The 15,807-nt window shown below is 40.3% G+C and overlaps 2 protein-coding genes across 3 annotated transcripts in view; one reads left to right on the top strand and one right to left on the bottom strand.

Annotated features, from left to right (window-relative positions):
- Positions 1-965: 965 nt before the first annotated feature.
- LOC112568704 (bestrophin-1-like) lies at positions 966-13,375 on the bottom strand. The gene is given in 15 exon segments (XM_025246140.1): positions 966-1,491; positions 2,078-2,389; positions 2,677-2,822; positions 3,489-3,674; positions 3,856-3,969; positions 4,169-4,323; positions 5,657-5,734; positions 6,082-6,219; positions 6,221-6,244; positions 6,565-6,642; positions 6,809-6,963; positions 7,245-7,411; positions 7,644-7,778; positions 11,837-12,297; positions 13,194-13,375. Coding segments are annotated over 12 exon segments (1,449 nt in total). The 5' UTR covers positions 12,016-12,297; positions 13,194-13,375; the 3' UTR covers positions 966-1,491; positions 2,078-2,389; positions 2,677-2,782.
- Positions 10,842-15,807, top strand: part of LOC112568703 (multidrug resistance-associated protein 1-like) — a 22,706-nt gene continuing 17,740 nt past the window's right edge. For both annotated transcript variants that reach the window (XM_025246138.1, XM_025246139.1), the window contains exons 1-3: positions 10,842-11,146; positions 14,101-14,198; positions 15,481-15,660. The gene's annotated coding sequence lies outside the window, so the exon portion shown is untranslated. The remainder of the gene's footprint in view (positions 11,147-14,100; positions 14,199-15,480; positions 15,661-15,807) is intronic.

The raw sequence follows: 15,807 nt of genomic DNA, 5'->3' as shown, positions 1-15,807 counted from the left end.
ATTTTACTCTGATGATGCTCATATGAAATTATTTAAAAACACGGTATGTTACTATGTGTTTAATGATAGTAAAGCTGGCCTGTCAGGTCCGTTGGGATACTTTTCTAGAAAATTTAGTGCTACAGTCTTCATAAATAGTGTGAATGTAGAATGAAGATCACGTAGATGCTGTCAGAAAACAGGACCTTTTATGACAGCTCCTGAACGAAACTTGTGTCACATTAAGTGCTGTGAAAAAAACGGGCTTTATGGCTGATATACATCACCTCAGACTAGACAACATAAAAGAAGACAGAAGAGAGATAGATGAAAGAACTAAAGCTGTGAATGTGGCGGGACAGGGTTTCTGTTTCACGAACTGATGAAAACACATTTGCTCCAAATTTGGAGTTTGTTACTCCGAGTAATGTTAATATTTCTAGAACCATTAGTCATGTCTAACTAGTTGACGAACTGCAATAATAAGATATAGTCAACTGACGCATAACATAATCAGCATTACTTCCTGTTAAACTTTTATTATTTCATAAAAAAACCGGCGATTACATTGTTTGAAAAGTGTGTCCTTTATTTCTCCATTTTACACCCACTCTTTCCAGGACAACGACTTCAAGAATCAGGCCTCGACGAGATTTATATACGAAAAGTTTCCAGCTTTCTGACTGGTTGTAGTCTTGACAACATAAACACGTACTAACATGACGTCAGAGGTTACAGCTTTTTAAGTGCGCGTGGTTGTTTGAAGGTTTGTATCTTGTAAATGGAAATGGATATATTTTGTCTCAACTCATTCATTTGAAAAGAAAACCCACTCTCATCATATATAAATTTGTATACCCTAGCTGAGGAGGTCGAGTTTTGAAATCATTTATTTTCGGTTTAAGAACATGCCAACAAACTTAAAAAAACATTAGATCATTTTAAAAGCAGACTCTCGAGTGCCATTTTAACCAGAAACAAATATAAACAGCCAAAGTCTTTTCTTTATTTACCAGTCTCTTCTCCAAAGAAAGCCGAAACGTGTATCTACATAGTTCTGAAATACAGTACCACCGGTTCTAGCTCTGGTCAGGCGATGGTGGAGACATTTTCAAGTTGCAGCAAAGTCCCGAGTATGATGATTCACAAACAACTGTTTGACAGAAGATGAAATTATTCCTTCTGGTTCAAATGTATTGAGATCAGGGATCAGCAAATCATGTTCTGTTCTCACACCGTCGACCACCAGCCCTTCACATGTCCCTCCCATACCACCTACCCCAGCTCCCAATCTGCGGGAAAGTCCTGTTTAGTGGAGATGTAAAGAAATCGACAAAACTCTGCAAATGCATTGAAAACTATTTTGGACGAAGACATATGTTGCTGCAAGAAAACAGTATAAGATCGTTGTAGCTGATGTAAATATTACATCAGTATTCATCGACGGTGATCATCGGTATGGCATTTTGTGGCGACCCTGATTCCACTGGTACTTCCGTTATCTCATCAAGCCTGAAAGAAAGCAATCACAAGTCAGGTAGACCCACCCAAAATGTATTTAGTCTCACTTGTGGTCGCATGTCATTACTCTGTATTAATTACAACAGAAATATTGTTTAGCGCTATTATTTTGAACAATTGTAGTTATAATCTTTATCAGGGTAAGATAAAGCTGGATGACATAAAGGGCTGCCAACCAAGCTGTTCAGAAAACTATCAGTGGCTTATGCTCACCTGCTGAAAAAAAAAAAAATTCAATTGCACCTGGTTCTACGTAGAAGTTACCCATCCCCTACCCGCCTCCCGCGCACATCCTACCCCACAAAGTACACATACATATGCACACGCAAGGGAGTCAGTCTGTTAAGTATTTTGGGGAAAGATGTACTTTACGGTATTTTTTTAGAGTTCCATGTGTCTGTGTATGTCGTAAGCGCACTCGTACAAAATTTCAAACAAACGAACGAACGAACAAACGAACGAAAAAAAACAACAAACAAACAAACAAACAAACAAACAAACAAACAAACAAACAAACAAACAAACAAACAAGCAAGCAAGCACACATAGAAAGAAAAAGTGCTACAGTATTACGAACAAAGGGACTGTGGACTGCCTCTCAAAAGGCTCATCGTCTGATGACCCGTCGTCTCCCTCTTCATCGCCAGGTGCACGCGCAGAGAAGATCTGACGTAAGCTGGTGACGGTGTTGCCCTCCTCGATGATGGACAGGATAGGGGCCCTGGACACGGATGCTTTACTCATCAGCTGCTGGGCGTTGGTCAGGATGTAGCCAGTTTTCCGCATTCTGGTGTTGACCCCGCTGCTGGTCCCTCCGGTGGAGCTGGCGGAGATGGTGGAGGACGTGTCTGGTGGTGGGTGTGGGTCATCCACAGGTTCTACCTTGAACCTGGCAACAGACGCTTTTCGCTGTTAATGTGGAATCAAAGTCTTTGCGTCAGTGGAAAGATTTGCTCAAAGTGCTAAAATAAGACAGACAGACAGACAGACAGACAGACAGACAGACAGACAGACAGACAGACAGACAGACAGACAGACAGACAGACAGACAGACAGACAGACAGACAGACAGGCAGACAGACAGAGTGGGAGGTTAATAGATTAAAAAAAAAAAACCCAGAGAAAATGAAAATCGTAAGAATTCCAGTCAATCTTGACTTGCAAGAATTACCGAACCTTGTTGGTTTCGGTGAGTTCACTTCCTTGTCCTTCTTTGAGCCGAAATGAAAGCGCGAGGGAGAACTCAGCTTTCGAACCTTGGGCTCTACATTCTCAGTTTTGTTCATTTTGAAACTGCTGGATCGCTCCCTGGTCTGCACCACCTGTGATACCAAACGACAATGTTTTAAAATATTACAAAACTTTGGTTTCTTCAATTACACTATCTAACATTGGCACACTATCAAAAGACTAATAAGCAGAGCTAAATACTAGTCTTACGCTGACAACAGGCTCACGTCTAAAAAATATTTAAACCCCTCCTAAAATAAACAAACAACAACAACAACAAGAAAAACCTTACTAACCATGATTAAAAACTGGCATCCAGAAATGCAATATTAGATCAGTGACAACTTTTTGACAAATGATAGGTTACAGAATATTAAAAGACTGAAGCAGCCAATGAATGAACAAACAAGTGAGCCGAGAAAGCAAACAAATAAACGAACAAACAAATAACAGAATGAGCGAACTAACGAACCAGCAAGCCAATGGCAACAGGAACAATAGCAACAATGCCCATAAACAATAAAAAACAGAAAATGAAAACGAAAAGTCCACACTCTCCTCGCATCACTACACCATCACTTCATAAGACACAGACAAGACAGAAAGAAACCCTGAAAATAACTGCACACATTTAACAAAAAACAACAACAACAAAACAAAACAAAACAACACAAACAAACAAACAACAACAACAACAACAAAATAAACACCATCAGTCGGCAACAAGAACACTATAAACAACAATAACAACAACTTACGGGACTGAGTTTGCGTGTCCATCACCAGTGTCCGACAGGTCAATAGAGACGCTAGAGGACTTTTCCATGGCCGTCACTAAAGGGGACACCGGCAGATAACCCGTCTTTCCGTTTGGTACAGACAGGAAGCGTCCAGTATGGTGTTCTGCAGAATCTAGGGTGTCTCGTGATCCAGAGAGAAGACGGCTGTAAACACATAAAATAGAATTAAACGAGCATATTAAATTAAAAAAACAGTATCGACTGGTTTTCAATTAAGGCCAGCCATCCAGACAACTAACCAGCCAACCAAGTCACAGCTTGAGATGATACTTTTACATTCGAAGTTTGAGATGAAGCTGATTAAGAGTGAGATCAAGCTTCTTACTTCTGAGGTTTGAGGGAGAAGAGACTGAGGAGAGAGCCGGCAAAGGAACTCCGACTGCGCCTTCTCAAGCCTTCATGCTCGTGATGGATCTGCATCTCTTCTCTCGATGGAGGTCTGGAGACAAGCGAGGCACACAAGCTCGAACCTTTTATACTGATGTTAATACATGATAGCAGCATGAGTACATTTTCTGAGCAGACAGCTGACGAAGAAATAAAACTACTCTCAGTTATTCGCTGGATGAAGATTTCTAGCTTAGAACCCAGTAGCTAGGAAAATGACAGGCAATAGGTTTACAAGCGCCAGCTCTTACTCGATGTTGAAGGTGGAACCCAGGAAGTTGTGCCGCTTGGAGGAGTAGGAGGCCTCCGTGTAGGGCAGCTCAGGCATGACCACATCGTTCCAGAACTGGTCACGGATGAGTGGCGGGTGGCGACCGCAGCATTGATCGACCAGTGCAAAAGCCACCTGACACAAAAAGGGAAGTAACTAAGTGTCTCTCAGAGAGAGAGAGAGAGGAAGAGAGAGAGGAAAAGAGAGAGAGGAAGAAAGGGAAGGAAAATATACAGGAAAACATACAGAAACAAAGGTTATGAAGAAAATTATTGAGAGAATTAACTTATCAATTGTATGCTTTTTATTTGCTGTTCATTGAGTGCTGCCATTCTGGATCGTATCAGATTGTGTCGTTGCTGATACATTATGTATATTGCCACAGAAGTTAATAATGTGAAAAATGTTGGTCTCACATTCATTTACATATTTTTTTACTTCCTTTTTTTTTTTGTTTCACCCACAGTTGCCCAATCAAACAAATAAATTGGAAAGATTAAGCGGTGTTCATTCATCGTTTAATTGGTACAAGCTGACGAGAGCTTATGCAGAGCCACGTGTACAGGGAGTTGCGGATGAAAAACACTGAACAGAAGCAGCAGCTGACAAGGCTAGACACTTGATGCTTCCTCCAACGGCGGCAGACAAGTCAAGTATGATAAGGCCACTCCATCTAAGAGCTGTGCTAATATGTCAACGATCCGTGAAACTAAAAGTGGGCAAACTGACAGAAATGAATGTCTCCCTGCAATCTATTTTATAGTTAACTCTTTATTTCCTAACCCGGAAGTCGTTTCTTTGTGTAAATATTTACTGCAAATGTCATTCTTTTCAAAAATAGTTGATATCACACGACAAGACACAACAAATAGCATTCCAACCACGAAGTCAAGCATGGTTTTAATTAATTACAACAAAAATGTTTTGTGTTTTAAATATTTCACTATCATCTTCCTGTCCCAACTTCACACAAAGCCTCCATTTTCCTTTCCTCCTTGTAGGTGGCTCACAGGTAAAGGGGTTAAATGAGGTATGAGCTAAATGAGCTCTGACAAGAATGTTTTTAAGCGGAAACAGCGGAAGTAGAGTGCGTCTGGCCTGAGCTGGAGAGATGAATAATATCCTCTTAACGAAGTGACGTGGCGCTGAGTGATTCATGCTCCAACAGCAGCGAGGGACGGAAGTGACGTAGGTAGAGTGTGATTCGTGAGACAGAAACATGAAAAGATAGGTAGTGCAGAAGTTCTCAGTACATACCACAAAGTCAAAAGTATCAGTCTAAAAATGCCTTAAAAAATGAATAAAAAATTTAATAATAGATTGCTTAAGACAAAGACAAAAATATGGATGGTAAGCGCTTTTTCTAGTGCTTTGATTTAAAATTACTTTTAAGTAACTGTGATGAGATAAAAGTTTTTGTGGCCTGTATGAGATGAATCTCCCTTGTTGGTGCCCTGTAAGCACTTACTGCAGTGTGGCGGTCGAGCAGCCAGTTGATGTCGTAATCATCGTCGTCCTCGCCGAACGGGTTAATCATCTGTTCAGGCTACCTAGATAAGGCAATGAAATGTTGTGATTATCAACATGTCGGTGTGGATCCTCGCAACAATCATTGCAATCAGGTGAACACTACCAAGACACAAAACTCACACACAGGTGGACATACACACACTCACGTATAAATCCACACACCTCACGGCAGTATGTGCACGTGCTCTCTCTCTCTTTCTCACACACACACACATTCACACACATTCTCTCACATACACAAAGAGATCCTCGCACACACACACACACATACACATTCAGCTAGTCTTACACATACGTACATGCAAGCACGCACGCACACTCACTTGAACGCAGAGTTTTTCTGAAAATTCAAGAACCAAATACAAGACTGACCTTTAGCCACCCCATATAAAAGAAGAATTGCAGCAGCGTGAAAACTGGAACGTACAAATCATACTCGTACCCTGGGTAGCCATGTTTCGTGTCCAGAAACTGCCGGCCCACCAGACACGCAGCAAAGAAAGGAGTACACAGCAAGTGTGACCACCTTGACAGGTAAAAGAGAAAAAGCTCCTTCTATTTATTTATACTACTTTGCATATTTGTAAGTTGACCTGCATTTATGTCTAGAAATCTTCAACAAGACCTCTGGACTGACGACAAAGCGATGAACTAAAATGGTGCTTTGGTAAAATATTCCAATAAAACATTTATGAAAAAAAAAATTTAGAAAATTGAGATTAATTATTGTCTTGTCTTGTTGTGGTTTTTAGGTTGAAGCACCAAGAATGACAAAAAATCAATTTCATGTTTGTTAAGTTTGTTTATGTTTAGAATGAAGGTTTTCGAGTTCATTTTTCTTGTTACCTGTGTGTAAACGAGAGGTATTGTGATCCAGTCGTACACGAAGCAGATGGAACACTTGTCTCGGAAGTCAGCCAGTTGCTTATTGCGGAAATAAAAATGAAAAGAAATAAGTTCAGTTCATAAGAATAAAAGGCCAAAGAAAGAGAGATGGGAGATAAATAGTGGGTTCTTACGCTTCAGCCTGAGATTAGGAGGGTGAAGGGTGGAGGAGAATGAGAGAAAGAGAGACAGGAGGGGGAAGTACCTCTAGTATCATTCGCAGCCCAAACTCCGTCTCAATGCGAGCCTCGTGGCGGGCGCGTGCGATGATGTTGTTGGCCCACATGAGCGGAACCCAGAACTTGAGATACTTGCACTGCACAGCCTCATACGCCTCGGCCTCCTCCTTGGTCACGAAACCTAAACAAGCACGCACATGGCGGCCAACGGTTGTAGGGTTCGTGCTTTTACTTGTCCTTTTCCTTTGTTCTTTCTTTATCTTCTTCCTTTCTCTCTCTCTCTCTCTTTTTCTGTGTTATTTTCTTTATTCCATATATTCCTTATCTTCGCTCCATTTTTCTTATTTTTTATACCCCCTGTTTATTTTTTATCTTTCTTTTCGTTCTTTCTTTCGTTTTCCCTCCTTAATTTAACTCCTTCATGTTTGTCTTTTTCCCGATTTCTTTTCCTCTTTTTCTCACCTGCTTCAATGATGTGGTCCATGGTGGGGAAGCGCTTCATCACGGCCACAGACACTGCTCGCATGATGAGGATCAGTCCGAACAGCATGTAGCGAGCCACAGTCCGCCTCATGATCCTCGCCCGTTCCTCTTGCCCGTTGAGGTATGTACACATGACAAAGATCGTCCTGAAAACCAGAAGAGGCTCAACTCTAGCTGGATCTTCCTGGCATCCACAACTCTACCATTTTGAAAATTTCCTCTTCTTAGCTACCCTTCTTTTAAATATCCCATTATTTTATCATTCCCCTGTTTTTATTTATTTTTATTAATATTCCTACATTTTTTTTTTTCTGTTCTTTCTAAAAGGTAAAACACCTGCTTGTAACCGAATAAAGCCGTGTTATCAAACAGGGATACCTGTCCGGCCATGGGACGTTGATAAACTGCTGCCACCATCGCTGCACCACGACTGTGACGTAGAAGCCGAGGACGAAGGAGACTGGTATGAAGCTGGTGTAGCTGTTGCAGTGCATGGCCACCTGCTCGAACTGTCTGAAAAAAATTGAATGAATGGGGTATGTCACAGCAGGCGCACTTTATGTGACTTTAATATCGGCCGGATTGGGACTGGAGCAGTAGTTATGAAGCGCGGGTAAGGTATTGCCCTGGAGAAAAATGGCGAAATTAAGGGGAAGTGTCTTGTCTATGTGGTTACAAAATAGTGTCCAGATCAAGCGGATATTGGTTTGTGTTATCCCTCCCTGATCACCCCCATCCCGGGTAGTTCAAACTCTATGACAAGGTGCAGGAAATCAACGAGAGGAGCAACCTGTTCTTGTAGAGATGTTGGAACTTGGCATAAAAATCATTATAAATTTTGTTTGTTTGTTTGTTTGTTTGTTTGTTTTCTAGTAAACGTTGGGTTTCAAAAAGTGAGAGAAACAGAGGAAAAGGGACTTATACTGAGGATTTGTGCTTGCAGATTAAGAGTTCACGTTTCCTATTTTTAAATCACCGGCTGGATGGGCTCCGTGCTGGAGACTACTTTCCAAATTCTTGGAAAATAGCTATTCTTTGACTTCAAGATATAAACCTACAAATATTACCATGCACAAAAAGAGGCGAGACTAGTGACACCGTGAACTCTCCACTCTACTGAAATTTCTTAAAAAAAAAAAAAACAGTGTCCCAGCTTTTCCATTAGCCGTCGCGTTGACAGGTAATCCAGGTATTTTTCTAATGCCAGTTTCTTTAAAAAAAATTTTTTTTTTACCTTTTTTGCCCGCATATTAAAGTTTGTAGGCTGGTTTCTAGAGAAGGGAGTGAATTTATCAAGTCAGATATGAATGATGAGAGTGACGTCCCTTTGCCTAACTAGCTTGAGTGATCTGCTGTGTCTTTTCCTGCTTATCCCTGGATTTACGTTGACTTTAGTATCTCCTGGTTTCGTGTGCAAAGAATACTGGATTGTTCTATGATTGTGTCAAGTCGTTTTCACCTGTAGACCACATCTCTCACAACGGTCTCTACAGTCTATTTTTTTGTCTACGCCATCTAGTCTGAAGGGTTTCTTTCCTCTTGATAGATTTATTGTCTCCATTTCTTTACAATTATGATTTGTTTCGGATATACAGACCACCCTTTCTTCATATTTTCTCATGTACTTGTCGTGTGCTTCGTCACTACTTTTTACGCTACATGTTTAGAATTTTTATGTGTGACTGGACACTTCCAGATGAGAAGTGAGTTTATTCTGACTCTTGCTCCATGAATTTTCTTCGACCACTTCGAGATAACTCCATTTTCTCGGTTCCAGAGTTGACGTCCCTTCCCTCCTTTGCTGTTATTATGTATTCTTGTTTTGTAAAGCTAGAACCAACTGATGAAAAAAGATGCTGCTACCATTGTTTTTCTTGTTCCTATTCGCTCTCAGTGGAACATAGGAGCAGGAAACAAACGTAGGTAACATTACAACACAAGCAACATTTACATTCGGCGACTTTCTCATAAAGTGTGAAACTGAATTTCGTAACCAATGACACAGCACAATGAAAAGCAAACCTGGAACGACATTACATGTAACATTTGCAGGACACTGGCCGGGTGAGCAACCGGGCGGACTTATCAGATAAATGTGGCAGAGCTGAACGTGACAGTCAACAAAGATAACATGCGACAATCCGCACGTGTCATCAGCAAGAGTGTTAAAATGTGTTACTGGAAACGCACAGAGAGAACCTTACTACCATTTTGAGTAGGTTAGCTTTCATGTTAAAAAGTGGAAAGGTGTGTGTCTAGCAAAGTGGACAGGTGCAGGTGTGGAAAAAAATTGATGGATACTCAAGATCACGAAACACACGCGCAAACAAACAAGCACGCGCGCGGGTAAATCAGGACAGGTGCGAACAGTTTTGTTCCCACAGTCACGGTTCAAGCACATGCACACAAACCTCAATGATTTGTCCCCCTGTAGTCTGTCAAAGGAAGACGCCTTTGAGGTTATCTGCTTCGTTATCAAATTATCACATTCCAAAGGTGTAACTAGAGGCCGTACAATTTTCGTACACCGTTAGAGATCGTTTCGGTAAACATCGCTCGAGTACTTTAATGATTTCACTGTAGTCAAAACTGCTTATGGTGTTGCCGGCTTATCTGTCATCACTCGGATTCATCAGTAAGGACAAGCATACTTGTGCAGGTTCTCCCAACTGCCCTTTTCCTGACTCTGTCGCTGAATGTTGTACTAACTTGTACTTTTAATTATCTCTCGCGAATTAATTTTAGCATCTCTTGAGACAGTTCATGTGACAGGCTCACTATGTGTAACATACTTTCAAGTGTTGGAAATGCCGAAAAATACCTTGTAGAATGGAAAGTTACCGCCGCAGGTCAAGTACAAAAAAGCCAAGGACACACTCTCACACCCACACAAGGATTTGTAGGATTTGGACCAGAAGCTGTCATTTTATCAGACACTCCTTATTTGTATTGTTGTTTACTTTCGCCCATCTGTAGGCCATGACAAAAGGCTGCTTGCGCTTTATCAGGATGTCGCTATGACAAACAGCTATATATATGAATGATGCACTGGAGTTGTCATATAAACACAATTTTCATGTCAGACTATGGCAGGGTCATTGTCAGATGCTTTCTCCTTTTCTTTGATGTAATTTTACCTTTGTCTTTTCATTTGAATTTTAGTGTACTAGAAGGACCTGCAAAATCGTATTTACTCTTTATAAACTATAGTGTGTGTACTTACAGGCATCTTTATAAAAATGCTTCAACTTATATTACATAGTTTTCGTATTTTAAATTGAGGAAAAACGTTTTCCCGTTTTATGTTTTCACAGAGTTAAGTGTGGTGTAAAAGTGACATCCGAAGAATGAACAGAAGCCTAAAAAGGAAGCTGACAACTGTGAAACTCATACTGATGAGATGAGAGGGTAGCTCTCTCTCACACACACATACAGAAAGACAGACTGGTGATTAAAATGTTGTCGAAAACAGTTACGTATTTGTTCTGATAGCGATTGCAAAGCAGCTGATAGCAGCCACAGCACAGGGATGATCTCATTAGCAACCTTGCTAATTACTGCCACCTATCAGCTGATAACGGATGGCCTGAGTTCGGGTAGTCGAGATGAACATAGACGTAACGTCCTGCAGCTGACAACAACACCCTGTCATCTGATGTTCACTGACAGTTCTTCTTGTAGTTTTTACAGTGCATTTGTTCACATTTGTTAGCCGGAAATGTCATAGTCAATAGTCTATGGAACTATCACAGACAATAGGCTACTGGTGGAAGTACGAAAATATAAGCTACCTCCGGGAGTACTGCAGACTCAAGACTGTGGGAGTACCGAAGCCTGTTAACTTGGCTTCGTAGCAAGTGCTATGCTACCTGGAGTAAAATGTAAGTAAAATACACTAAGTTCAGGACTCGACTGACGAGAAAATCGGTAAATTAATAAAATAATCTCTATTTGAAACAACGAGTACATATCTCACGATTTCGTGAGTTCAGCAGAAGATCAAATCAGTCGCAATTTAATTCAGCATCGATTATTACGACAGGTACCAGGGTCGAATGATTGATTGAATGATTGTCACGTGCGTAACAAATTGGTTTGTACAGCATCTAGTTCCTCAGTACTCGGTTTCAGGGGAAAAAGGTGCAAGAGTACCTTGTTGGAGAAAACTCCGAGAAGAAAATCATTGGAAATCATGCTGCTGATTGCTTGCGAGAATATTAGAAAATCTAGAATTTTGTTGCATTTTTTCTTTTGTTTATTCGTTCTTCATTTGTTCAATCAAAATAATAACAATCTAGACTTGTAAAAACAATTATACAAGAAACAGTACATGGAAGTAGAAGAAAAAGAAGAAATGGGCAGACATCCAAAAGTGGACTGACCTCTCATTCAATGCGTCCATAGAAGGGGCATAAAACCGAGAAAGGTGGCGCCACTGTACAACCTCTGGACTGACAATGATGATGACGACGATGATGTTGATGGTGGTGGTGATGATAATGATGATGAAATAAAACTCGACAATCAACACTCCACCATACTTGGTCAGGTCAGACAGGTAGGGTACTTACAATTTCTGCTGGTCGCTGAGGGCGAACCTGTAGGTCAAGCTGATGAGGGCGTAGAGACCAGAGAAGAGCAAGGTCTCCTTGAACAACAACTTGTACACACTACCCCGCCAGGCGCACAGCAGCTTCACAAACCCACCCAGGGATGCCGTGGCCACCCGGTACTGGTAGATAATGGTCATGGCGCTCGATGCTTCCTTTTTTTAGCTGTTGCCGAAATGGAGACTTCAGAGTCGGAAAAAAGACATTCCTCCAGTGATTAGGATGGTTCTGAGTAGAAAACACATGTTGTAGCGCTTTGTGCAGACGACAGTCTTGACAGGTGTGGATACAATCTTTAGTTTGGTTTCTGTACTTGTGTTAGAAGAGAAACTGTTCCCGACTAGTGTACATATTATCGCTGCTGTGATCTTTGGAAAACATTCAGTGGTGGGCACGCTGCTGCCTTTCTGTAGAGTTTGTTTCTGGAAAAAAGACAGGGAGTTGCTTAAAAGTCTTTTTAATATGACAAATTATCGAATGCATAGTATATTTGCCAACTTTTGAATAAAAAATTCACTAAAATTTACTAAACATGTTCTATAATACTTTACTAACAAAGCGATAAATGCAGACAGTAAAAATAAACAAAAAGGAGTAAAAGCAAACACAGATATAGAAAGACAGAGGCAATGCAGACACATATATGTAGACAGAGCGGAGAATAGACAAATATATAGACAAACATAGGAAGGATGGCAGAAGGAGGGAATTTAAAGACAGTAAACACAGATAAATTAACATACATAGCTAGGAAGACAGTCACATAGATAAAAGGGATGGAAGACAGGCATACAAAGGAAGAAGGCAGACAGCAGCACAGACACATAAAATAAAGACACCAGGATAGACAGCCATAGTAAATAGACATAGTAAAGAAGGATAGACATACATAGCAAATAAGGCAGACAGACAGAATGGTAGGAACATAGACGAACACAGATAAGCATAGAAATTAGCTGTATGCCGTTCAGCTGAAAAAGAAGTAGCAGACACATTTAAAGCAAACGAAATGCAAAGTTAGCTAGAGGGAAAAAACTGTCACTGAACGAATCAGTATCCTGGTTTTAGCATTTTAAAAAAAATGTGACTGTATAAAATAAATAATTAAACAAATAAGTATATATATGTACCTCTGTTATCTAACTAAAAAAATAATGATGACGGGATAAGATAACATTTAGGTTATACAACAACACGAAACAGCAGAAAAGGATAAGTCAGACACAGTATATTACACGGAATACAAGTAACAAAACTGGCAAAACTGATGTTTGAAGAGGTTGTACCTGCACAAAAAGACCTTCACTAGTCGCCTCACCTCAATGGCAGCAGCGTGGAGAGAGTGTCTGTCGTCAGGGTGAATGTCGCCGCACGGAGGAGTCGCTGTGTGTCATTGTGTGTCATCGTCCGGACTCTAGTCGCCCCCGACACAGCTCGACGTTGATGAATTATTCTCGAGGACTGCGTGGAGGTTCCGGGAGATATAGCGAGTCGACACTCACGACCAGCTCACAAAGGGCGAAAGAAGACCGTTTTTGTGAATCTTGCATCAGATTTAATTATGTTGTTTTTGTCAGGATTGATAAATGACTTTTGTAGCAAAATGTTCCTTGTGTACTCAGGAAGAGAGAACGAGAGAGAGAGAATGTGTATGCGTGTGTGTACGTGTGTGTACTTGAGCGCGTGTTTTGTATGTTTAGAATTTGTATATGTACAAGATAGGTGTAAATGTATATTTACATAGATATGAATAATAATAATAATAATAATAATAATAATAATAATAATAATAATAATAATAATAATAATAATAATAATAATAGCGTACTTCCCTATGTTATGGAGTGAGTGCCTACCTCTGTAGACTGTAGAGGGTTGAGGAAGGTAAGGAAGAGATAGAGATAGGCACCTACCTCCCTGAAGCTTACCCCGATATACGTAAGAGCTCTAACACCTCTCTACCCTCCGACCAAAAGTTCACAACACTACCTTTACCTCTACCATTGTATGTGTAACTATTATTTTATTATCAGTAAAATACATCACTCAGGCAAATAAACTCTTAGATAAGGGTACTGCGGTCAAAAAGTCATCCATCTGTTAGTCATTCTACTCCTGTTATTCTCTCTTTTTTTGTTCTGGTTAACGTGGTCCGTCGGTGACGGATGTCATGAAACTCACAAGTGGACATTGTCTTCAGAAAGATTTTGTTTCTGTCTCAGCAGTAAACTCGTCTCTGGTACTCAACACAGCGATCAGTCATCAATAACACGGCTTTACAATGGGTGAAAACTTTAAAGAGTTTTGTGGAGGAGAATTCTGGGTGAGTATCTTGCAGACATTAGTTAAAGAAAAAACAACAAAAACGAACAATATTTAAAAAAACCAAGCTTTAAATACAAGTGCCACAGTAAAGCATTTACTTGATTCCTGATATTAAAAGCTCACTGCTTATGACGAGAACAGAGTAATTACTTCCAAGTAAAATGCCTTCAAAACTTTGCTTTTTGTTCAATCTTTTGTGAGCTAAGTTTTTAACTCTCGGTGATATCATCAAAATAAAACATGTAAACCCTGAAAGATATTCAAATGATAATCAACAGGTTTGTCTGTTCTTCTCGGATATCAGAAGGCAAAACCACAAAAATGCACTTTGAGCTATAAGCACAATAGGCCTGATGCATAAAGCAGGGATATGACCAAACTCCGGGAGTATCCTAAAATGACCACATCACTTACTTCCACAGTTAGAAAAACCCTGTGGTGCCCCTTTGTTTATTAGTTTTCCGTCAGCACTTTTTGGAAAGTACTGGACATTAGCCATTTTCCTTCCCTTCTTCACCTCAGTGCCCAGGATTTATTGCTTGTTCTCAACGAATATTATTCAGAAAGCAAAACTCATACTAACCTCTGAACAGCATAGACAGACCTTCAACTAAGCTCATGACCCGTGTGAAGAGGCTGAGTGAATGTTTCAAAATAAGAAACTGTAAAATGTTGGTGCTGGCCTTGCTGCTGCTGAAAGCGGAAGACGAGACCAGATGCTACCTGTGTCATTGTCACGAACACGAGCTCCAGTTTCTTACCGAAAAGGACAACCCTTTGAGGGTTAATCAAAACGTGTTCTCAGATACGTAAGCTGATAGAAGTAATAGGATGGTTCCTATTTCCTTTTAACCCCTATTGTCTTTAGCTTTCACAGCAATATCGTCCTCTACTTCTGGGTTTAGATGGGAAAGAACTTTCAGATATACACTTGGGCTTTTCCTTGTGGTAAAATCCTTTGTCATACCTAAAATTACTGGTTAAAGGACATAATGGTAAAATGGAAACAATAGTTTATGAACATACCTGTTAATATGGACAGACTGGTTTATGAATATACTGATAAATTAGAAATGAGAGTTTAGGAAAAGAACAAGAGGAAAAATTCAGGCAATTTATTATTATTTTGCCTAGAAATGAGAGAGATCATGATTAATAATGTGATAATGCTAAGTCTATATTCATCCAAAAGGAAAATTACACGAAGAAATAAATGTATACGGAATTATTACGGGAAAAAAATTACAGAAAAGTAAACATCCCTGAAACTTTCTCCCCAGAACGAGACGCTGCTCTTGGACAACTCGTGGCCCCAGTTCACTGACTGCTTCCAGCAGACGATCGTCTCATGGGTGCCGTGTGCATTTCTGTGGCTGCTGCTGCCACGATACGTCATTTCCGTCAAACGGGAGAGAACCTCGCATCGCTTTGGATTGACGTTATTGAACGCATGCAGACTGGTAATGCATGTAATGCAATATAGCCGCTAGAGTTATGGGTACTGGATACTGTAACAGTAGAAAGAAACAGCATTACAATATGATTGTAAAGTGTTAGGAAATACAGAAAAAGACAGACAAAGAGTGGGATGTGCATAGGGACAGAAT

The sequence above is a fragment of the Pomacea canaliculata genome, linkage group LG7 (genome assembly GCF_003073045.1).
Source record: "Pomacea canaliculata isolate SZHN2017 linkage group LG7, ASM307304v1, whole genome shotgun sequence".
Taxonomy (NCBI): Eukaryota; Metazoa; Mollusca; class Gastropoda; order Architaenioglossa; family Ampullariidae; genus Pomacea; species Pomacea canaliculata.
Note: the sequence above shows the minus strand (reverse complement) of the source record. Positions and strands in the feature narration are given on the sequence as shown.